The 23,511-nt window shown below is 47.5% G+C and overlaps 4 protein-coding genes across 4 annotated transcripts; all 4 read left to right on the forward strand.

Moving 5' to 3' along the window:
- Nucleotides 1–1,464: 1,464 nt before the first annotated feature.
- Nucleotides 1,465–3,210, forward strand: AFUA_7G08470 (putative peroxisomal copper amine oxidase; the record flags this gene model as incomplete). The annotated part of the gene is made up of 2 exons (XM_743675.1): nucleotides 1,465–2,854; nucleotides 2,879–3,210. The coding sequence occupies 2 exons, from the start codon at nucleotides 1,465–1,467 to the stop codon at nucleotides 3,208–3,210; spliced, it is 1,722 nt and encodes a 573-aa protein (XP_748768.1).
- Nucleotides 3,211–12,742: 9,532 nt separating this feature from the next.
- Nucleotides 12,743–14,866, forward strand: AFUA_7G08480 (DEAD/DEAH box helicase; the record flags this gene model as incomplete). The annotated part of the gene is made up of 1 exon (XM_743674.1): nucleotides 12,743–14,866. The coding sequence occupies one exon, from the start codon at nucleotides 12,743–12,745 to the stop codon at nucleotides 14,864–14,866; it is 2,124 nt and encodes a 707-aa protein (XP_748767.1).
- A 507-nt stretch (nucleotides 14,867–15,373) lies between these two features.
- AFUA_7G08490 (glycoside hydrolase family 18 protein) lies at nucleotides 15,374–17,080 on the forward strand (the record flags this gene model as incomplete). Its single annotated transcript, XM_743673.1, has 7 exons — nucleotides 15,374–15,441; nucleotides 15,558–15,645; nucleotides 15,706–16,113; nucleotides 16,142–16,201; nucleotides 16,254–16,323; nucleotides 16,393–16,928; nucleotides 16,976–17,080. The coding sequence occupies 7 exons, from the start codon at nucleotides 15,374–15,376 to the stop codon at nucleotides 17,078–17,080; spliced, it is 1,335 nt and encodes a 444-aa protein (XP_748766.1).
- Nucleotides 17,081–17,921: 841 nt separating this feature from the next.
- Nucleotides 17,922–23,029, forward strand: AFUA_7G08500 (NACHT and WD40 domain protein; the record flags this gene model as incomplete). Its single annotated transcript, XM_743672.1, has 9 exons — nucleotides 17,922–17,950; nucleotides 18,311–18,365; nucleotides 18,454–18,948; nucleotides 19,005–20,936; nucleotides 21,003–21,904; nucleotides 22,017–22,075; nucleotides 22,259–22,349; nucleotides 22,468–22,599; nucleotides 22,906–23,029. The coding sequence occupies 9 exons, from the start codon at nucleotides 17,922–17,924 to the stop codon at nucleotides 23,027–23,029; spliced, it is 3,819 nt and encodes a 1,272-aa protein (XP_748765.1).
- Nucleotides 23,030–23,511: the final 482 nt, after the last annotated feature.

Genomic DNA, 23,511 nt, shown 5'->3' on the forward strand with positions numbered 1-23,511 from the left:
AAACTCTCAGATATCAAGACCTTACTCGATACAGGCAGCCTCAGGTCACTGACGAGGATAGTTGCGTCCATTTCGTCATCCGTTTTAGGTCTCTCCTCTTTGCTGTCATGACGGCGTTGCTTCAGGAAGTCAAAGTACCCAGTAAATAGCATCGTGTCGGTTCTGTAAGGGATGACTCTCGAAGATACAGGTCAGAAGATTGTTTGCTGGTAAGAGTCACACAAATCAAGGACCATTAATATGTCTATTTCTCTCTAGGCTCTTGGGCTCAAAAATAGTATGACTTCCTAGTCTCAAACTTCCACCATGGCAAATGCATGAGCTGCATGAATCGGTCAGTATACATCGCGCCCGAAGATAGTAGCATACTGGCAGTTGAGCTTGGCTGCCTCTTTCTCCAGTTGGCCGCCAACATTAGGCTTGATATGGAACGCATTGGGCGAACGAGTGGATCAACTTGTTGCGCTTTGCCTCATGACAGGGCCACCATTACTTAATCAATAACAATATGTGTTGATCACCTCTGCATGCTCAACTTCAAATGTAGCACATGCAGCGTACACTGTTGTCGTTACTATATCTCAGATAGTGAATTATGTCGTTTGAAAGGAGGAATTTTATTTCTTTGCAAGTGTTTGATGATTGGCTGATTTTTGGAAATAGTCAGTAGTTTCGCCAACGCGGCGCCACAGGTTCCACACCAAGGTCTGGTTGAACAGTCTTCAACCAGCCTTTCAACGCGCCGTAGATCATCAAATCCGTCTTGATAATCCCGTAATTAATTTTTGATTTTTTCTTTTTTAATTTACTTAATTTTAATTATATTTTTTTATTCTATCCTATTTCTCTTCCGCGACTAGCACTCCCACGCCCGTCAGCTTCTAGCAACAATAAGACACTACAAATAGCTCGAACAGCCCGTGGTGATTGTTCGAAGCCTGGGCATGTTTGAAAGTGTTCGCGCTCGTCTTGGGCCTTCTTTTACCTTTTCCTTAGAGAGATGAAATGGATCCATCTCATATCCCAACGACGGAGCTTCTGACCACCAGTGGAGTTAAAGATAATGGGTTCTGTGTTAGCTCGCCAGGCCGTACTGAAACTTTGTGCTCCCATCCACTAGGTTTATGTTCCCTTCGTGTTTTGTGGTGGAAGTCTCAACTTATAGTCTACATACACTCTATAACTGACCGTGAAGTTTCTAGATCAGTTATCTCCGGATGAAATACGAGCTGCCACGCAATTAATCCGCGATATACCCACTGGCGAAGATATCAAGTTAATTGTCTGACTCTCCGGGAGCTGCTCAAGGCTAATTACCTTGCTTTCAGACAGGGTGAAGGACCCCGTCCGGATCGCCGCGCATTTGCCATCCTAATAGATCGTCACTCTCCTGGGGGAGTAATAGAGGCCGTCATAAACCTTACGTCCCGTGTCATTGAGGAGTGGAAACGTGTGGAGGATGTGATGCCCATTCTCACTCCCACCGACCTTGGCTTCATCGAGCGAGTGGCTCGGTCCGATCCTCGAGTAATCCAAGCCTGCCAGGATATCGGTATTTATGATATGTCACAAGTATATTTCGACGCTTGGGCCATCGGGATCGATGAGCGCTGGGGCCGCGACCGTAGGCTCCAGCAAGGCTTGCCTTACTACCGACGTAAGCCGGAAGATAATCAGTACGCTCATCCACTTGATTTTATCGTCATTGCGGACACAGAAACTGAAGAGATCTTGAGTGTGGATGTTCGTACAGTGGATGGAGAACGGACACGTCCGCCATTGAAACAGCAAAATTATCTACCCACTTCTCTCCAGCATGGATATCCTTACGATACTCTGAAGCCTATCCATATTACACAGCCGGACGGCGTCTCCTTTCAATTGCATGGCAATATGCTCCATTGGGCCGGCTATAAGATGCATATCAGCTTTAATTACTGGGAGGGTATTGTACTCTCAGATATCAGCATATATAATCCGGTGGAAAAGAGGCAGCGGCCGCTCTTCTACCGGATCAGTGTTGCGGAAATGGTGGTTCCTTATGGATGTCCTGAACCACCCCACCACCAGAAGCAAGCATTCGACGTTGGAGAATACGGCATGGGGCTGATGACTAACTCATTGAGACTGGGATGCGATTGCAAAGGCGTCATTCAATACCTCGACGGGGTCATATCTGACCAGCAGGGCACTCCGGTCGTTATAAAAAATGCTATCTGCATTCACGAGGAGGATAATGGGCTGCTTGTCAAACACACTGACTTCCGTGATGCTCGCTCAATCTCGGCACGAGACCGGAGACTGATCATTTCTCAGATCGTCACAGCCGCAAACTATGACTACAGGTTTTATCATACATTCACACTGGACGGTACCTACAAACTCGAGGTCAGGTTGACCAGGATTCTGAATACTTACTGCTTGCACCCCTCGGAGACGGCAAACCCATATGGGACGGAGGTGGCTCATGGAGTCACCGCTCACAACCATCAGCATATCTTCTCCTTGAGAATCGACCCGGAAATTGATGGGTTGGAAAATGAAGTTCAAGAGTGCGATGCTGTCCCCCTCCAATACACGGATGACAGCAAGGCTAACCCTTACGGCAACGGATTCTTTTGCCGGCAACGGGCAGTGGAAGGTGCCAGTCTCGCATCGTTAGGCCGCTCATGGGACATTGTCAACCCAACAAAGGTCAACCCAGTATGCAAGAAGCCAGTTGGTTACAAGATCTTGAATTCTCAGTATCCTGGTCTCCTGGCGCAGGAAGGGAGCATTATACGCCAGCGCGCAGCCTTTGCCACAAAGCCTCTGTGGGTGGTGCTGTTTAAGGATTTCCAGCTTTATCCAGCTGGTAACTATGTCTGTTAGTCAACAGGAGAAGCACACCAATCTGGCAATGAAACATTGGAGGGCTGGGTGTCAGACGCAAAGCACGCAGACATCGTGTGCTACGTGCAGTTTGGCCTTACGCATATCCCTCGAACTGAGGATTTTCCAATTATGCCTGCCGAGCCAGTTAGCGTAACACTGCGCGCGGCCAACTTCTTCCAGAGCAGCCCGGCTCTGCCATTTCTTACACTGCCTCAAAACCGCGACACCAACTCACAACTGGCAGGTCTGGGTCAAAGTGCCTGTGTTAGTCACACTGTGGCAGTACGCGAAGGCAGTCACGTCAATCCAAGGCTTCAGAGAAAGCTCTCTTTGTGAGCATCAGGCCCCACCTTCCCATATTGGTAACTCTCCCTCGGTTCAGAAGGTGTATGGGGTGACACCACAGATTTTATCCTGCTCTATCATTGTCACACATCAAGTCTCGTCCATTGCTCTTGTATATATATATACAAGTACCTGTTATTTTGAAGAAAGACGCCTGAGGAGCTTTTTAACCGAGTGTGACAGCTAATGCCGATGCTGACAAGGCGCGTGCGGATTTATGCACTGGATCTCTCTCTTTGGCCTTAAAACCCGCTATCGATGACAATCTTTGCATTTATATACATCTGACAATGTCCACCAAATCTCGGCTAATTTAAAATAACACCAAGTCTTGTGGTGATCGTGATCCATTTGATTTTGGGATAAGAGTCCTTTGCGTCGCAACTACGCGCGAGGATGGAGCACCAAAAAAAATTGCTTGCGTCTCTCCAATCAAGGCCTTTCCATGCCTTGTCTCCCGTCCGACCGAATTCGAATTGGCATCCCTAGGTTGGAGTCGTCTATTATTTTCACCAGCTTGAGACCAAACTCCTCACATCTGAAACCACTATACCTCGTTTAATGTTTTATCGATGCCTTCTAAATCCTTTTCTTCCGCTGTACCCTTTTTCCGAACCACTTCTCTCAATGATTGATCACCACGACTAGCAAAGTGATTCTGTGCCTCTTTCTCCAGGCTGATGACACCAATACTGAGCTATTTTGGAAAGGAGCCGCCTTGTTTCTTTCGTGGCCGATACAATCTCAGACTGTCGGTGTGACAGCGCAGCGATATTAAGGCCCGGAGAAAGATTTAAGGCAAGCCATTGTGTAGAGAAATTGCGATAGGGCCGGCACATTCTCAACGAGGAGCCCGAGTTTTTGTGATCATTGTTAAGGCCGCCACTCTCCTGAGCCGCACACGCTATGCATTCCTGTTAATTATGAGCATTGGATTTATACTAATGAACACAACAGGATCCGAATCTCGATGTCAACTTTTACTTGCCAATATCTCTCATGTGAATGTCGTTGAGTGCTGGAACAATTCTAAGCTCTCCAAGGCTCCAGGTACTGTCTCTATAAGTAACAATATGGTTACTACTGAATATCCGTTATGATCTATACATTCTGATACTCTTATAATGTAACTATTCAGTATAAGTTTCCGTATTACGGCTTTGAAGTAGTTGCTAATTTTTTGGAAGGCAGTTATTCCTGTGCGAATTGGTATGAGTATGGTATGGAAGTGCAAATATATATAGGCACTTAGCCTTAGAAAACCATCATGATTGAAGAATCACCATTAGGCCTCCCTCATTGAGTTCGTAATTTTATTTGGACCCATATTTAAGTATAGATTAAGATGACTCTAATACGATCTAGTACGATATTAGTTCCGTATAAGCATATAGGTGGCGCCTTATAGAGGTACTTGGTAAGGGAAGAGAAACTGGAACCTGAAATATTTTGGTCTGTATTAGCAGTAGAAGATTGCATAATCCGCCGAAGTACCTACAGTATATGCCGTGGCTCTCATACAGTAGCGGACAAGTTAATTGTTTCGCTTTCGTCCTGCGGTGTTGAATCTTTAGGTTCCATGGCTTCCTTCCCTTATTCCTCCAGATGGCTAGATGTAACTGTACAGGACACAACGGTGGCTGGCCAGAGTAACGCTAACTGGCTATATTTTGACGGCTGCCAATTGATACTTCAGGATTATACTGCTCAAATGTGGCTGGGAATAACAGCCGCGATGATGACCATCGTGCCCTAGAAGAACCCAGATCTACGTCAATCGCTTAATGTGATGCAGGATAAGGATGAAACGAGCTGCCACGCTACCAATACCTCACTAGCGCAATCACCGTGCTTAATATCTCGACTGCCTTCGTCTTTACTAACAGATATCCTTGATTATGAACTTTCTCCCATGCTCTGGAGCTTCGACCTGCGGTCACTGTACCCATATATCCAGTCATAGAGTAAGTGACTAGTTGATACATGAGCCCGATCTCGCACGAGATGCTCTCAAAGCCCTCCGCCGTATCCTCCTTTCCTTAGCCTTTCGGTTTTGATCTTTGCGACGTCTGCGTGCTTGATCTGATTCTTGACAAGGTATATCCCCATCATCCAGTACCGTCTCTGAGACTACCTCATGCCCTAAGGTTTTGTAAGCACCGGACCACGCGGACAGGCTATTCTTTCACTTACGATTTAGATCATCACGACGCTTCATTTCGATGATTTCATTTGGGCGATCGCACCGTACTGGCGGCGACTCATGCTCATTCTGTACCAAGTGCTGTGTGGCTTCTGATTGTTGTACATAACTCGCAGAGGTTTCGACGCTAACCTCACCGGAGCGCTCCGTAGCATCCATGTCGGCTGAAGCCGTAGCCGATCTGTTCATTGCAGATGGTGGAATGTGCGGTTCCGCGTCAGGGCAGTCCGGTGGTACCTGGGCGGAGCTAGAGCTCTGTCAGGAATGTCCGTGAAGCCATCCGATGCGGCTTGCCAACGTATGGAGTAGGAACTTGTTCTGTTTAACGGCTATTCTTCAAGGTCAGCTTTCGATGGAGATCCACTGGGGCAGCCCTACGCACCCTCCAAAGCCTGCCGATTCCACTTGCTCAGTTCTGTGATTGAATATGCGAGTGTTTTGAGCTCCGCATGTATATGCCGCATGGGTGGCCAGGAACTGACAAGCATTCGGGGAACGCCTGACTGCATCATGTTCCAATCATTTTCGGATAGTTGAACCAGCTGGCCACGGAAATGACCCCGATAAACGGCTCCGCCATGGTATTCAAACCGCCAAGGATCAAATTCACGTACAATGTCATCCCATTCCTGGGCGTGACCCGGTCCAGCTGCTTCAGTGCCACACAGCTGCGGACGCGGGTTTTCAAACAACGCACTCACCGCTTCCTGGATGATGTTGACCCTGAAAGGCGCACCTAAATACCACGACAGGCTATGCCCTCGTTCGAGCACCTCCAGACAAGCCCGTGAGAGAGTTAGAGCTTCAACGGGCGAGTCATCGAGACTTAGATGTCGCAGGCGCATGCTCTCCAAAGTACGGCTGTGCCCCGCTGAGTTTGCTATCAGCCCAGACGAAGAGCTGATCTTAGTGGCCATTCTAATGAGAGACTGTAAACGAGGATTTGCTAAAGAAGATTGTTTGGGCCCTCATTTGGGCGGATTCGAGATATTTTAAGATTTTTCAAAGTGCAACCAGGGCCAGAGGTTTTAACCCGTCGGTGGTTAAACTAATTTTGCTGGTGATTAATAACTTGTAACTTCTATAGAATTAGCACCATGTGGGTTTGCCTAATTGCTCTGGATCCCTATGGTTCATCAATTTCCTTCCTCCTTTTTTTTTCCCGTGATCGTTCTTGGCGTTGGAGAGACACGATTGATGGCCGTTCATCATCCTTGAGAAGGTGGGGCTTACCCCTGGAGCGCTCGGCTGGAACAGGAATTAAATCGTGGGTCAGTCAGTAGTGAAAGAAACGTTGAACGCGTTGCTGGAGTTGATCATGTCAAGCGGGGCCTTGGGGACCCACCATATTCCGCGGTTCCAGGAGGCTAGACCGTGGTGGAAGGACCGGAGGACCGGACATCCGATCACGTGATGGCTTTCACGAATATATAAGGGCCGCCTTTCCCTCTGAATGTGTGGAAAGGCACAACTCACAGATCTGTGAGTTTGTCTTAGAGGGCGACGCCCAAAGTCTCCTCGCTGCATTGTGACCCCTTCGGGCGTGTCCGTAGAGTGGAAACGGCAACGTCCGTTGCTTTGGCACATTGTGACCCCTTCGGGCGTGTCCGTGTCATTTCAACATTGGACCCCCCCTCCTTTTATTTTTGGTTGGCGACGCCCAAAGTCTCTCCGTCACATTGTGACCCCTTCGGGCGTGTCCGTGGCGGAGAAACGGCAACGTCCGTTGCTTTGACACTGTTTCGTCCGTGTCATTTCAACATTGTGACCCCTTCCTTTTTTACCTCAGCTATGAGCTAGTACCTTGACGTGGTGCTGAGGCTTAGTACTTGAAGCATGGCTCACTGCGGTGACGCTTGTTTCGAGGAAGCCAAAACTAGCTCGAAAATGCTCGCTAATACAGAGCTACTACTGTATAGAGCCAAATTTAGTGTCATCCAATACTATACTTTATCCTTCTGAAGAGCCGTAAATTTCCTCTTTTTTGCCTCTCCTAAATATGTGACAATCTAAGTCAATGTACAAATCAGTTGCTTTTTTCATCGACCGTATTTCACAGTAAATATTTCTTTAATTCAGCAAGTACTACTGCAACGGAACCTGACGATAGTCCCCGTTCTTACCCTGGGAATGAAAAGTTCTGGCTGGTTGACTTGGCTGCCGCCGGAAAAGGCTGATCCTCTACCATCGAGAATTGGCAATTCGGAAACCTTCGTCTAAGTTTAGACATCCCTTCTTACAGTAACCGACCCTTCCACCTAAGTTACAGGGTCGCCCGCTAGGGCGACCCCGCCACCTCAACGTAAGGAGCCATCTCAACGTTAGATTTTTCAAAATATCGACAACTTTTAGAGAATCTAGTTTTATCCAACAACCACAATGCCTAGTGATTACCATACAATTGAGGCTAAGATTCAAAATGCTGTTGAACACCTGCGTCAGCAAAAAAAACCTAATATTGCAAAAGCTGCGCGTGATTTTGGGGTCCCTGTGTCGCGTCTGCGAGCGCGTTGGAAAGGACGTCAATCTCGAAGCCAACGAACACCTTTGAATCGGAAGCTTGATGACACCCAGGAGCTTGCTCTAAAGTCGTATATCAACACATTAGATGAGATGATTATCCCTCCGCGGCCGAAGCAGATCGTTAAATCAGTCAATGAGATCTTACGCGCAGATCATACTGACCCCAAGACCCCTCCACCAAAAGTTGATATGAGATGGCTTAAACGATGGCTTGATCGCAATCCAGAGTACCGAAGAAGGAAGATAAGGGCTATAGAGCTGGATCGGCAGCAGGCTCATGAGCCTGAGGTTATACAAGACTGGTATAACCGTCTAGAGCGTGTCATCCAAGAGAAGGGAATCGCCGTTGAAGATATATGGAATTTCGATGAGACAGGCTTCTGAATTGGTGTTGGAAAAGATCAATGGATTGTTACTAGGGAAACAACAAAGAAGCTATTCACACCGAGCAATACTAATACTGAGTATGTAACCTTAGTAGAGGCTATCTCTGCTGGAGGTGAAACCATTGCTCCATTGATTATCATGACCGGAAGGGTGATCATGGAGGGATGGTTTGATTACACTGAGAAAGGAAGCTTTATTGGCATCTCTGAGACTGGATATATCAACGACGAACTGGCATATCGGTGGATTCAGCAATTCCATGCCGCTACAGTAAGATCTAAGAAGGGGGTATATTGACTACTTCTCTGCGATGGATATGGCTCCCATATCACCTATGAATTTGTTCGATTCTGTGAGCAGAATCGTATCATTCTCTTCTTCTTGATTCCACATACAAGCCATATTCTTCAGCCTCTTGACGTTGCTGTGTTTAACGTCTTCAAACACTGGCATAGTGAAGCTATCGCGGATGCCACCCAATCTGGATGTGGGAAGTTCACCAAGATTGAATTCTTACATGCTCTCTCAGAGATACGACGCCGGACCTTCAAGAAATCTACTATCTTAGCTGGCTTCCGGCTTACTGGGATAGTTCCATGGAATCCAGATATTGTGATCACGAACCTCCCAGAATATCAACCTTGTACGCCACCTTCGGAGGGAAGTAATGAGACTATCTGGACCTGGGGAAGCACACCAAAGACAGTATCTCGATTCAAAACAGTTGGTGATCGAATCCCTCACCTAGAAGGCTACGATCAAATGCATAATATGAAGCTATTGGTTAAAGGTGCTGTTGCGCAGGCTCATCTTGTTGCCGCTCTCTCTAAGGAGATCTATGCCTCAGCTGCAGCGCAGAAGGCCCGTGAACAGCGATCTAGGGCCTCAAAACGTTGGATACAGACAGGAGGCACTGTATCTAGCTCAGGCCTATCACGGATAAAGAAGCTAAAGAAGGATCATGATGATATGAAGGAGAGGTTGAAGCTACGGAAGATATGGCGCACAGTGATGACAGAATTGATTGATCATGCAATTGATCGCGGAATAATTATTAAGCGATCGCGACTATCTAGAAAGACAGAGTAGATCCTAGAGTTCCTTTTATCTATAGGAAATACATATATTTTTATGGTTTGGGGATATAATGAAGCTTTAAACGTTGTCTCGTCAAAAAATCTAACGTTGAGATGGCTCCTTACGTTGAGGTGGCGGGGTCGCCCTAGCGGGCGACCCTGTAACTTAGGTGGAAGGGTCGGTTAGTTGAAGAATCTACTACCTAGAGTACAAGCACTGTGCGTTAGAAGGAAGCCCTGAATACTATCCGCATTATTATTTACAGTACTGTGACGTATACAAACTGATGGCAGTACCGTCGGTTATGGATTCATTCTCTTGCCATGATTCCCTAATGGGCATACGTCAACCTTACGTGAAATGAAAAGCCGTGTCATTCACACCACAGTCGCTTGATTGCTCACATTCTCCATTTCTGCAAGTCACTGTCCTTAGGAGGGCAATTGACCTCCCATGGCAGCGAAGTCTTCCAGGCCAACGAAGTTTGCCATTGCGCAAACGTCAAATTCTTTCCGACGGAAGAAGCCTCTATGGCAAGCCAACAACCATAGCCAGTCACCTCGCTCTAGCTGGACATTTCGCAGCGATATCACTTCCCACAACCGACTGCCCTTGTTCAATGGTAGTTGAAGATCCTCGTAGCTATTCAAACTGAGAATAACACGGTGGCTCCTCAGCAGTCGCATAACCCGTGGCCAATCTTCTAGTCGCTCAAAATCGTTGGGATGGATTCGAATATCGAAGCATGCGGTTGACGGAATCTCGGCCAGATCCAGGAGACACAAGCTACTTCTGGAATCAAATATTCTTACTGACTTCAACCCGGAGTTGGCCGCCAGAGAAACGGAAGCGTCAATGTCAAAATCGCAGTTCGAGATGGATATCTCCTCCAACTGTACGCCGACACAAGCAAGAACCACGCTCAAGATTGACCCATTAGAGTCATCTATGCGTAATTTTGACAGTCGGTACGCCGTTCCCGAGCAGACGACATTTGTGTTTTGCGCTCCGGAGACGGACAGGTAGACAAGTCGAGGTAGCTCGTCAAATCGAACTTCAGTACAAGGCCATCGCCCATTCTTTGGACACTCTAGGCAATAGCAGCAAAAGTTCAAGCATAGGGTTTCCAGTAATGGCAACGATGGAAGAACACATAGCCCAGGTTCGTGTTCCATGCAAGAGAGGCACAAGTTTCGAAGGTGATCGAATTTCGGAGTCCCACTCCACGTACGAGGAGACATGAAGTCAACGCTCAGTGTACTTACTGACGACAGGCAGGCAATATGTGCCAGTAGTTGTCGCAGGCTTGTCACAGCCGGAGGATAACATATCCTACACTCATGTTAGCACAGACAATTTGGGCTTCCTGAGAAAACTTTCCTGACGGTCCTGAGATTCTGAAAGCAAGCCAGGAGCCGGAAAAACTGGGGCTCTATCGGATCTTCGTCTGCCCAAATCTCAAGTATCTTAACGTGGAAAGACCACCGGGTCAAAGCCTTCCGAAGACGAGGTGATATTGGACGAGAGTTGACAAACTCCGGTAGGTCTCGATTAAATCTGATTTCGACAGTGCGGAACAGATAAGGCGCTGACACCGCTTGGAGAGCTACCGAGCAACTACGGAGACTCCAGAGTTCCTCGTGATCCAGCTAGTGTCAAGTTCAGTTTGGAAAGAGCACCCGGTTCCTAATGTGTCAGAGAGAACGTACCTTCTCGACAATCTGATACAATATCTCAAGTGGTAGTTGGAGGATGTGCATATTTATTGACCTGGTGCTGTGGTATTGACGGTGGTTTGCAAACTGTGTGGTTCCATTCTTCAATTACATTGCTCATGCTATCCCATTTAAGTCGCTGTTCGAGGATCAAGTAGATAGGAAAGTGTGGTCCGCGTTCAACATGCTGCAAACTGCTACATGCAGCGAAGTCGAGCGGTCGTGTTGTATGGTTGCCTGCACTCAATACCGAACAAGAGGTCATACAGGAAATGAGGAGTGGATCAACGAAGGGGTTCCTGGATGCGCGATTGGAAAAATCGAGCGGGAAAAGAGAATCATGGGTTTATCATCCAACTATTTCTGCACCCTTCGGTTTACTTCTCAGAATACCGTCCTCTGTCGTACAACAATTTCCCTTCCAAACAGGCTTGCGAGTCTGTTTGCCGAAGTAAGTGGCTATCTTAGTATATATACGCCTTCCCACCCGTGGCGATTTTGTTCTACTTAATAAACATGGATAGCTCTGAGTTACCATATTCTGAAGAAGCTTACTCACCATTTGGACTCACTATGGATCACCCCCGACTGAGTTCCGGAGACATCGCCTCGGCTGATCCAATCTTAAACTTACCTCCCGCGACCCCGATATCTCAGGTGCCGTCAGCGGTCTTACGGAAACGCCAACTGAGTGAACTCGAGGACACAGACGCAGCTATGTTGCCTCCAAAACATAACCGCGAAGGCGAAGCTGATTCTTCCTACATCGGGACAGAGAGACTTTCACGAAACATGCCTTCCTTTCAATGCATTCATTATGCGGAAAACGGACCTGATAGATGCGGACCAGATAATACTTACGAGGTAGTACCCGGAGGACGAACAAATTGCAGTCTGATGGCAACAGGAGACATCGCTCGAGGATGGTGCCCAGACCGCAACGCCTCGCTTCTACTATCGGGGGAAGTACAAAGCAGCAATTTACAGCTCTCCATCCCAACTGTCCGACAGGCTTTGCCAGATCAGTATATGCACCAGCAGCCTATCAGTCCGGGCTTGAGTGGGAATTTTGATACGGTGGCGAGTGACGAAATCCTCTGCATAAACCCATCAATTTTGGAAAAGAGGGTAGGTGAGGGTAACAACGCGGTATCTGCTGATGGCTCTGGGAGATCTAGCACTTTATGTGACATCTGGGGTAGCGTTTATCGTGAGGTACCAGGGGCCCAGATATCCCTAGGTCACCGGGAAGATCTTCCTTCGCTCACCATACCCTCCAACTTGGAAGCTGGCGGCAAATCAGGATCCAGACTACATCCTGCCTTGAGCATGCGGGCCCAGAATACCAGTCTCCCTCCGGACTCAGGAGCCGGGTCAGGCATTTTAGCGAATTGCTCGTCCAATACCACGCATCCTTTGCTGGTTTCCCAACCAACGTAAGCCTTACCTACTGTATTTAGTTTCTGGAATAGACCTAATATGGGTACATAGCACCCCGAACTGCAGTCTTGGTTCGCCGGAATATGCCGACACATACTCACGCGACAGCAAGAGAACCACTATTTTGCCGGCTAGAGCTAGAACAGACAGCTGTGTCAAACCGCTCAAGATCGCCCTGATGACTCACCAGGTGGAAGGGGTGACTTGGATGAAATCCATGGAAGATAGTGAGTGGAAGGGAGGAATTCTTGCGGATGACATGGGGTTAGGGAAGACCACACAAGCCCTCTCGCTCGTCAAATCACGAATTTGCCCCGATGCGCGGACGCTACCGACTCTCATCGTTACTCCCGCGGGATTGATCCACCAGTGGGAGCGTGAGACCGAGAACATCTTTGGTTCAGGCCAGCGTGTCTTTGTGTACTATCGGCGGAAAGGCCGGCTGACCTTTCAGGATCTATGTCAATACCATGTCGTTTTAACTACCTACGGGACCCTCTGTTCCGAGTTGAAGCAGAAACCCTACGACTCACCGATCTTTGGAGACGGCAGGGCGTGGCAACGCATCATTCTGGATGAGGCACAATGCATTAAAAACGCTAGATCAAAGACTGCCATGGCCTGTTGCGAAGTCGCGGCCACCTATAGATGGTGTCTTAGCGGAACACCACTAATGAACCACCTGGGGGAGCTCTACTCGTTATTGAAATTCTTGAGGATCCAACCTTACGTTAATACCGACAGCTTCAATAGTGTAAGTCCGATAGGAGAGATCGTAACTTTAACATGCCTTTGCATCCTACTAATATGGTTGAAGATTCTCAAATCGGAGTCTATCGGTAGAGGGAATGACGCTGAGACTGCGAGAGACATGCAGCTGCAGGGTTTTCTAAAGACCATCATGCTGCGACGAACAAAGTCGACGATCCTCAACGGGAGACCGATCGTGGAGCTTCCTTCGGTAACTATAGAGGACGTATATGTGGCCCTCACGGAGGAAGAGCGATGCACCTATGCTGTCCTGGAAAGCTTTACACAGCGCCATGTGCAACGGTATCTTAACAATGGAGGAGAACAGCGGAAAATTCCTAATGTGCTGAGCTTGTTACAATACCTCCGCCAGGCTTGCTGCCATATACTTCTCCTTTCCGGTGCAGCACTTACCGCTCTTCAATCATCAAGGAGCGAGGAGCACTTGGCGGCAAACGCATTATGCCTTCCCGAGGAGGTCGTCACTCGTCTGAGAGATAACGAGACTATATTTCAATGCCCTGTCTGTTTAGAGAGAGCATATAGCCCTATTATTTTCTCGCCATGCGGACACAGTGTCTGTCTGGCGTGCTTTGGGAAGATGTGCTCCACAACTGCGCCGGAGGGAGCAAGTACCGAAGTGCCCGTGGGGTTTCGCTGCCACAGCTGTCGCGTGACCGTTGATTTACAAAAAGTGACAGACTATAGCTCTTTCGTGCTGAGTCACAATTTCTCGTCGTCCAACCAAGGCAGTTCAACGCTCTTTCCTTCGTCGCTCAAAGCGCTCCTTGGACTGAACGACGAGCGTGACGAAGACGATGAAGATAGCGGCAGTGGGATGGACATTGGCTTGGAGGCTTGCCGCACTGACCACGTTATTCCTCCCCTTCGGTACGGGGTGGCTCCGTCTGAGATGAGCAGCGCTGGCAAGCAAAGCTCTGCAGCGATGAGAAAGCAAGTTTGGGAGAACCACGAAGCGAGGGTGGCATATGGACATGCCTTACCAAGGAAGTGGGTGAACAGCTCGAAGATTGAAAAAGCTGCGGAGATCATAAAGGCAATCAGAGACCAAGGAACTGGAGACAAGGTTATTGTCTTTAGTCATTTCACTGCCCTCCTAGATCTCATTGAGGTCCCTATCGCGAGGAGCGGCTGGAAATACCGTCGGTACGACGGACGTATGACTCCGGCAGAGCGCGGCTCTGCAATTTCAAGTTTCGCCTCGCAGCCAGACTGTTTGGTCCTACTGGTGTCCCTCAAGGCTGGAAATGCAGGATTGAATCTCACATGTGCATCCAACGTCATTATTATGGAGCCCTCGTGGAACCCGTACATCGAGGAGCAAGCGATCGGTCGAGTGCATAGAATTGGTCAAGAAAGGCATGTTCGTGTCTACCGGCTTCTGGTAGCAGACACGATAGAGATACGCATTCTCGAACTCCAGGAGAAGAAGCGAAAGCTAGTAAGAGGTTTCTCGAACGGCGCCGTCATGTTGGGCACTGATAACCTGATCAGGGGAGATATTGCTTATATTTTTGTAAGTGAAAATTGAAAGTCAGAAAAGGATCCTCTGCTAACCGTCGGGCTGCCATTGTAGGGCCTGGATGGTGGGCAGGCTCATGCCTGAAAATGAGCGCAGATAGAGTTGTTAAGCTAGGGAGTACTAGATATTAGTTTCGTTCCAGATAGCAGCTGAAATTATCACAGAAGTAGAGTCACTAATGAAAACGCAATATGTATGGCCAGTTGAACTTATTACACGCATCTGCAACGCCACAGCTGTCTCTATCAAAAGCCCATCGGTCTAACGGGCACTCCAGATTCACACAGTCAATTTCCTTCCCTCTGCGCCTGGCACAATGGCTATGTATGTAGCAAACTTATACCAATACCGCCGGTCGTCATAAGCACCGTCCGACTTTCAATGATTTGATAGTTCATTTCTAGCTCGTCGAACATAAATATATACATTTGAATGGCCTCTGTAACCTCATATATATGGCACAAGAACCTCACACTAGAAGTCTCTCGCAGCCCCGGAAACAAAAGTATGCAGACAATGAACACACGACTCTCTGCTTCCAACTTCTTGCTCTTCAGATGGCATAACATAAGCCATCAAAGACTGTGTGATCTCGACCTAGAGGAGGCTTCATCAGACTCCACCAATTGACCGTATTCGGTTCTTAATCCCTTCATTGCGTAGCCTAACGGGCCAATCTTTTGCAATGCACACTCGAAAGACCACATGGCCCGGTTTCTGAGAAAGAAATATCACTGGTTTGCCTCCTAAGCCCAAGTTATAGATCCGTTGCCTACTTCGTCAACTGGGTAAGACATCTTTGAGATAATGCAGAGCACGGATAGCACACAGACTAACTATCCACCTAGGGAATTTATGGCCGCAAGTTTAATCCTCAAGACCTTCCTGTTGAGAGGCTTACTCATGTCCTCTATGCATTTGCCAATGTGCGGAATGAAACCGGAGAGGTGTATCTTTCTGATACCTATGCAGACTTGGAGAAGCATTACCCCGGCGATTCCTGGTCTGAAGCAGGTAACAATGTCTACGGATGCGTGAAACAACTATATTTGTTGAAGAAAAGAAACCGGAACCTTAAAGTGCTTCTATCCATTGGGGGATGGACATATTCTCAAAATTTTGCTTCACCAGCCGCCACAGATCCAGGGCGGAAAACATTCGTTCAGAGCTCCGTGAAGCTGCTCCAGGACCTGGGGCTGGACGGGCTAGATATCGATTGGGAAGCAAGTTACAGCAGTCTCTCCTCTCCGCGTTACGTGAACTAATGGAACGATCCCACTGTAGTATCCTGAAAATGATAGAGAGGCGAGTGATTTTGCTCTCCTTTTACGAGAGCTAAGGGCCGTACGTTTCTCCTCCTTTCTCCTCCCACGCTCCGGGTCTAATCCTTAACCAGGCTCTTGACAATTATGGCGCCAATCATGCTGCTGGGAAAAGGTTCCTTCTTACAGTGGCATCCCCGGCCGGTAGGTGACAAGACATGTCCGAAGTGATATGACATGGATAGCAGGGAGCGTTTCCTAACCCGTATCTAGATCCGCAAAAGATCAGTACTTTTCATCTTAAAGACATGGACCCCTATTTGGACTTCTGGAATCTCATGGCTTACGATTACGCAGGAGGTACATTTTCGGAGTACACTGGACATCAGGCAAACCTATTCAAGAGCAGCTCTAACCAGCAGTCCACGCCATTCAATACGGAAGAGGCTCTCGAGAATTATCTTAATCGCGGAGTTATACCAAGCAAGATTGTTCTGGGTATGCCTCTTTATGGTCGGGCATTCACAAATACAACGGGCCCTGGTAAACCATTTTCCGGCATAGGTGAAGGCAGCTGGGAAGACGGCGTCTGGGACTACAAGGCTCTGCCGCGGCCGGGAGCCGAAGAACACACAGACGACAGCATAATTGCAAGCTACAGTTACGACTCAGAGCGGACCTTTATCAGCTACGATAGTCCTCTGGTTGCAGAGTGTAAAGCAGAATACATTAGGCTCAAAGGGCTAGGAGGTGGTATGTGGTGGGAGAGTAGTGCGGATAAGCCAGGAGAAGATAGTCTGATAACGACAGTATGCTCTACATTCTCTCTACTGTACGTGGCTAACATATACGCAAGGTCGTTGAAGCACTCGGAGGCGTGGGTGCGTTGGAGCAAAAACAGAATCAGCTGGACTACCCTCTTTCCCGATACGACAATATACGGAGTAGGATGCAAGAATAGTGACGATTAAAAGGACGAGAGAAAAGGGAACAAGCAACACAAGCCACTTTCGGGACAAACGCAGCTCCACTTAGATCTCTATATTAGAGAGTAATATTGGATAGTGATCAGAAGTGAGCAAAGGTTAAGACATATTGAGTGCCTGGCGCCCTCTGACTCTAAGACGACTAAGGACGACTAGCGTCTAGCCTCGTGAGCTTGACGGTGGCATCACCCTGTCTTAGAAAGATTTTCCCGTTAGATCCAGTGTTTGAATGCCCTTTATCGTGCAATGGTGGTAATGGTAAGCTTGTTCCGATGAATGCAGAATTTGACCTGGTCAATTAGCTGAAGTTGTCCGTTCCCTGAACTTTAAGCCATTCAGCAATAAAGGGTGAAAGTTCGTCCTAAGACGTGCCAGAAGCAATGCTCTTCGTGCCTTCAAAAGCATTTCTGAACTGCGCGATTACTTTAGCTAAGATCAACTGTCAGCATATGACTTCTGGGACAGTTAATCAGCCTCCGCTAGGTCGTAGAGGGCATAGCCTTACCAATGAACGCAGTCACATGTACTGCATCATCTCCCCTCATACAGTGATTCTCGAAATTGCATTGACCATCAAATGTTTGAGATGTATTCTTCCGCCCCCACTGCCGAGTCCTTAGTCTGAATATTTTATTGTGCTGCAAGCTCTTTAGTGGGGGTCACTGTAAATTTACATTTGTGAAGAACATAAAATATTATATATAAAATTACAATACATAACGCAGTCACTTACGTATCCAGCGTGTACTCATAAAATTAGTTCTACTATACTCCGTAGTAAGTTGAAGATCTACATAGACGAGCGGGAGAATAAGAATGATCCCCACATACTCTTCTTCATTACTGTAGCAGCGGGGATTGAAGTGGTGATTGAAGGCAAATTTGTGAAGGAGCCATTATTTTTCGGTCTCCAATGCAGCATATCGTCACCTGTTAACTGCTAACGTCGGACAATTACATGTGCAACCTGTTAAATACTACAAGAGTGATGGAGAAAGATGCTTATAAGAAGAATGTTCGGAAGATGAATTAAGCCACAGACCCTGGCGGATTCATCAAAGGTTCGGTGGGCGGCTCACCGCGCCTCACTTCTTGGTTAGCTACAGATTTGTCCACCCCATGTTATCCCGCATGGCTGTCTGTAATTGGTCATTATCACTGCCCATATCCTTGCGATTCGATTCAGCCGCGCCAACACATCACAGTAAGGCTTCCACAATGTATGTCAAAGCATTTCTCGCCTTCTCATGTTGCCTACTCGTAAAGATTCCTGGTGTGCGGTCTTTCGATTTTTGAACTATCTGGAGTTATGATCCGAATATTAACGAAGATGCTACAATGGTTGAAGAAGAAAACGCATGCTTTCCATCGACCCAAGTCACCCCAACCGTTTCAACCTGAAAGTCAAGCTGGGCGGACGCCCGTAGATTCCTCAGCGGTCCCAACAGCCCCAGCCAAACAACACGATGCGGCCGACAGTCAAGGCCCTTCTCTACATTGCGACCTTTGGAAATCTGCCTATGATCAACTGTACCAAGAGGAGCGGGATATCTTGTCGGAAGTACAAGCTACTACCCGACGAAAAAACAACGACAAGAAGCGCTCCCAAACTGTAGCAGTCATCGACGATGTTATTCAGATAACGGAGGAGCAATACAAGGAATATCAGAAAAAAGGCATAAAAATCCGAAGGTCAGGAGGGGAAGACTTCGACCTTCGAAAGCTTTCACGAAAAATTCTTATTGCTGCCTTGTCCTTCAAAGACGTCGTGAACACGGTGGTGTCTTTCGATCCTACCCATCACGCCGCAAGTGCATGGGCAGTCATCTCCCTTGGTTTGAGCGTCAGGACTCCCAATCATAATCTCCTCGGAAGAAGCTAATAGATCCTATATTATAGATGACACAAAACCGACTAGATCTCCAAGACGCTTTATTTGAATCTTCCGAATTCCTCGCGGAAGTCCTTTCTGGGTGCGCCTATATTGAAACCACCTTCTACCAGAATGGACCCATTGCAAAATCGAAGATCGAAAGTGCGACTGTCGGGATCTATAAAGCAATTCTTCGATATGCAGCGGAAGTGCTGACCGCTCAGAATGCTGGTGTCGGAAGGAAAATACTATACAGTGTTACCCCGATAACTGATCAACGGCTTATGGAACTGCGATCTTCTGTTGAAACTGAATGGCAGAAGCTCTGTCAGCTGGTGCAATTCGACGCACTAGATAAAGGGTTGCAAAATGACAAACGAGCAGAGCTTTATTTGGCCAGGATTGACGACGAGGTGTCCAAAGTTCTCCGCGTCCTCATCCAAGATTTCAGTCTGCCCGTTGCGGAAGGAGCTCTTTATAATTCATACGCGAATCAGGGCGATGACACCTGCCTTCCAAATACCAGGGTTGATTTGCTCAGCGAAATCTCCAAATGGGCGGAATCCTGCGAAGGCAAACATATATTCTGGCTGAACGGTATGGCTGGGACAGGCAAGTCTACTATCGCTCGAACGGTTGCTCATTCCTTCGACGAGAAGGGGAAACTAGGAGCTAGCTTCTTCTTTAAAAGGGGTGAAGCCGACCGCGACAATGCGAGAAGGCTTATACCAACCGTCACGAAAGAATTGATGAAAAAGATTCCGCAGCTGGTACCTGGTGTCCTTGCAGCGATTGAACGCGACCCGGATATCTCATCAAAAGCTCTCAGCCATCAATTCGATGCACTCCTTCTTCATCCCTTACAGGAATTAAAGCTACATCGAAATATCAATATGGTAGTTGTGCTTGATGCATTGGATGAGTGCGTATCTGCCGACATACATATTCTACTCAAGCTCTTGCCGCAGTTGCGAAAGTCTACGTCTATTCGCTTGCGGATCTTCCTGACAAGCCGACCTGAACTACCCATACGCCGTGGGTTCAAGCAAAGTGGTGATCATCAAGATCTCGTTCTTCATGAGCTTCCTAGTCCAGTGATCGAGCAAGACATAAGACTCTTCTTGAGAGTGCGTTTATCGGACATCCGGAAAGAAAATTCCCTCCCCCGAGACTGGCCTCGCGATGATGAAATGGAAAAGTTAGTGACCTTATCTATTCCTCTCTTTATCTACGCAGCTACAGTCTGCCGTTTTATCGGAGACGGAAAAAGAAGTCCAACGCAGCGTTTAGCAACGGTTCTCCAGTCCGAAGCTGCTAAACCTTCATCTCAGATGGAGCGTGTTTACCGACCTGTGTTGATGCAGGTACTTGGTGATGATCCAAAGGAATCTCATGATCTTGTCAGAGAGTTCCGAAATATAGTTGGTGTTATTATTCTTCTCGCCACCCCCCTCTCAGTGTACACTCTTGGCCAGCTTCTCTCTACATCGGTCGAGGACATTAGCTACTTATTGGATAAGCTGCACTCTGTTCTCGCCGTGCCAGAGGACATCAATTCACCTGTCCGCACTCTCCATCTATCATTCCGAGAATTCCTCCTCAACACAGGAGAGGAAGACCTCCATGTGAATGAGAGACTGACCCATGGAGAGATACTCTCACATTGTCTCGGGGTTATGAAATCTGGACTGAAACGTAACGTGTGCGGTCTATCCAGTTATGGGACCCTGCGGGAAGATGTTGCGAGTCAAGTCATTGACCAGTATATTCCGCAAGCATTGCAATATTCCTGCCGCTACTGGATGTATCATTTTGAGAAGGCTGGCGACAAGGAACGGGAAAAGGACATATTCCCTTTCCTCAAGGAGTACTTCATTCATTGGCTAGAGGCAATGAGCTTGCTGGGACTTGCGTCAGAGACTGTTGGTATCATTGGTACTCTTCGGACAAAGTCGGTGGTAAGTACGCACCTCAGCTGCCTTAATCCTAGCTCTTAAGAGCAACTAAACTCATCACAAAATCAGACCGATGTAGAGTTTTTGAAATTCTTACAGGACGCTTACCGATTTGTTTTGAAACACGCCCAAATGATCAACATGGCTCCGCTTCAAGTCTATTGCTCCGGACTCGCGTTCTCGCCAACAGACAGTATTGTTAGAAGGATATTCAACAACAAACAACCTAGCTGGTTGCCTGTCTTGCCGCAAGTGCATAAGTCATGGAGCGCAGAGCTCCAGACGCTTGAGGGCCATTCCTCTTGGGTTTCGTCAGTGGCCTTCTCACCGGACGGCCAGAGGATCGTGTCAGGTTCTGACGATAATACGATCAAGCTCTGGGATGCCCAGACCGGCTCAGAGCTGCAATCCCTCCAGGGCCATTCGGATTCGGTCCACTCAGTGGCCTTCTCACCGGACGGCCAGAGGATCGTGTCAGGTTCTGACGATAATACGATCAAACTCTGGGATGCCCAGACCGGCTCAGAGCTGCGATCCCTCGAGGGCCATTCGCGTCCGGTCTACTCAGTGGCCTTCTCACTGGACGGCCAGAGGATCGTGTCAGGTTCTGACGATAATACGATCAAGCTCTGGGATGCCCAGACCGGCTCAGAGCTGCGATCCCTCGAGGGCCATTCGGATTGGGTCCACTCAGTGGCCTTCTCACCGGACGGCCAGAGGATCGTGATATACGGTAGCAAGATCAGACTCTGGGATGCCCAGACCGGCTCAGAGCTGCAATCCCTCCAGAGCCATTCGGATTATGTTACATACGCCTTTTTGGGAAATTTCCGTGTAGAGCACAAACAAGGCTCTCATATATCAGTTGAGAGTTCTTGGGTATGCTTCCGAGGTGAAAGAGTAATATGGCTTCCCCCTGAACTTCGTGAACCTAGTTGTCGTGCTATCAACCATGATATACTGGCCCTTGGGTATTTGAATGGTCTCGTTCTTATTATAAGATTTCGTGCACATTCCGACTGAATTTGTTTTTAGTCACACAATCCAATTTCCTTATATTTCTAATTCTCTATTTAAAACGAGGGCCTGGGAGAGCTGGGCCTTATATTTTGATTTCCATGGCCTGGAAATTTCCAGCCACTGTAGATGACGTAATGTGATTTGCAGGATTAGTTGATCTACTTTATTGTTTTTTGACGGTGCGGTTGGATGGCATTGTGCGGGCGACCTCCACAGAAGACAGCTAGTTCTAGTGCTAATTGAATCGGGTATCACTCAGATGATGCTTGTCAGGAATGAATTATTCTCTAAATCTTGTGAATAAGTGGACTTCGAAGGTTTTTATATCAAATGGGTCTTCATAACTTCCGAAGTTGTTACCATGAGTTGTAGCCGCTGTCTGCGCGATGAGACAAGGTGTGTTGGGTTAAACCTCAACTTCCAATCCGTATCTCGGCTAAGGATAGAATCAAATCAATGGGCGCTTAATCTATGTATCATGCCCAGAATATGCGCTCGACGTGAATTCAGTTAGCCAACGCAGTTATAGAGCCAACCGCATTTTCGATCAGTCGTGCGCCCACTATATACCCCTTGGCTGTCCTAGCACCTTCGCCTTTAATTGTTATAGTGCTTACAGAGCTGACTTTAGGGAATCATCACGTTCGTTTCATGCGAAAAGAAACGCAATGGGATTTGGCTACGGAACAATTTAGCCGCTGGCTGTATTTTGACGATTGGTGAAATTATGGTTGTCATTATGACTTGGTAGATCGAAAATCACCCGCCACTAACAAAGGCAGAGTGTAGATATCTATACCCCGCCGCTCGTATACGTACACCATTAACTTACACTCATTTTATGACTAGATTTTCTATTTTGTATAATGATGGGAGGCAGAAATGAGATGGCCCATCTTGTTATGTTTTGTATTTTACCGTACTAAGAAAATTACGGTGACCATCATTTAAGAGGCTACGGCTCAATAAAATATCCAAAGGTCGGGGCAGCGGGTCAGAAAAATGATTATCAAATGTTTGTTGGTCAATCCGATTTCGAGAACGACTGTACATTAACAAGAGTTTACCGAAATTGAACTGTACCACCATGTCGTACTATGTCACTGTCTCTTAAGTCGTATCTAGGATAGCGTCGATAGCAAGCATGGCCGGAAAGAGATGACTTCTGTTGCCAACATTTCTAGTCCTCCCTATCGTAAACGCTGTTGAGGGCTAATTTTCACTGATATTGTTCAACCTCGATTGTGTTGGGGGTGTCCTGCTGGGGCACCCGGGAGTGATTATTACGGCTACATACCTCTGCTCTCTCTGTAGTGATACCCTCCTGTAGAATCCTTGCATTGCACGCTAAATACGTCGTTGTGGTATATTTCTATGGCGGGCAGGGAATTCCAAAGCAGCCTAGAAACGAAGTGGAATAATATTAAAGTGGCTAATCGTGTGCAATGGAAAGTTATAAAGAGAAAGAGCATTAAGACAGCGGTAACACCCACACAGTCACTACTATATAGCAGACGTATAAGGACTACTCCAGCTGCCTGGTAATAACCTCCTAGCT

The sequence above is a fragment of the Aspergillus fumigatus genome, chromosome 7, assembly GCF_000002655.1.
Source record: "Aspergillus fumigatus Af293 chromosome 7, whole genome shotgun sequence".
NCBI lineage: Eukaryota > Fungi > Ascomycota > Eurotiomycetes > Eurotiales > Aspergillaceae > Aspergillus > Aspergillus fumigatus.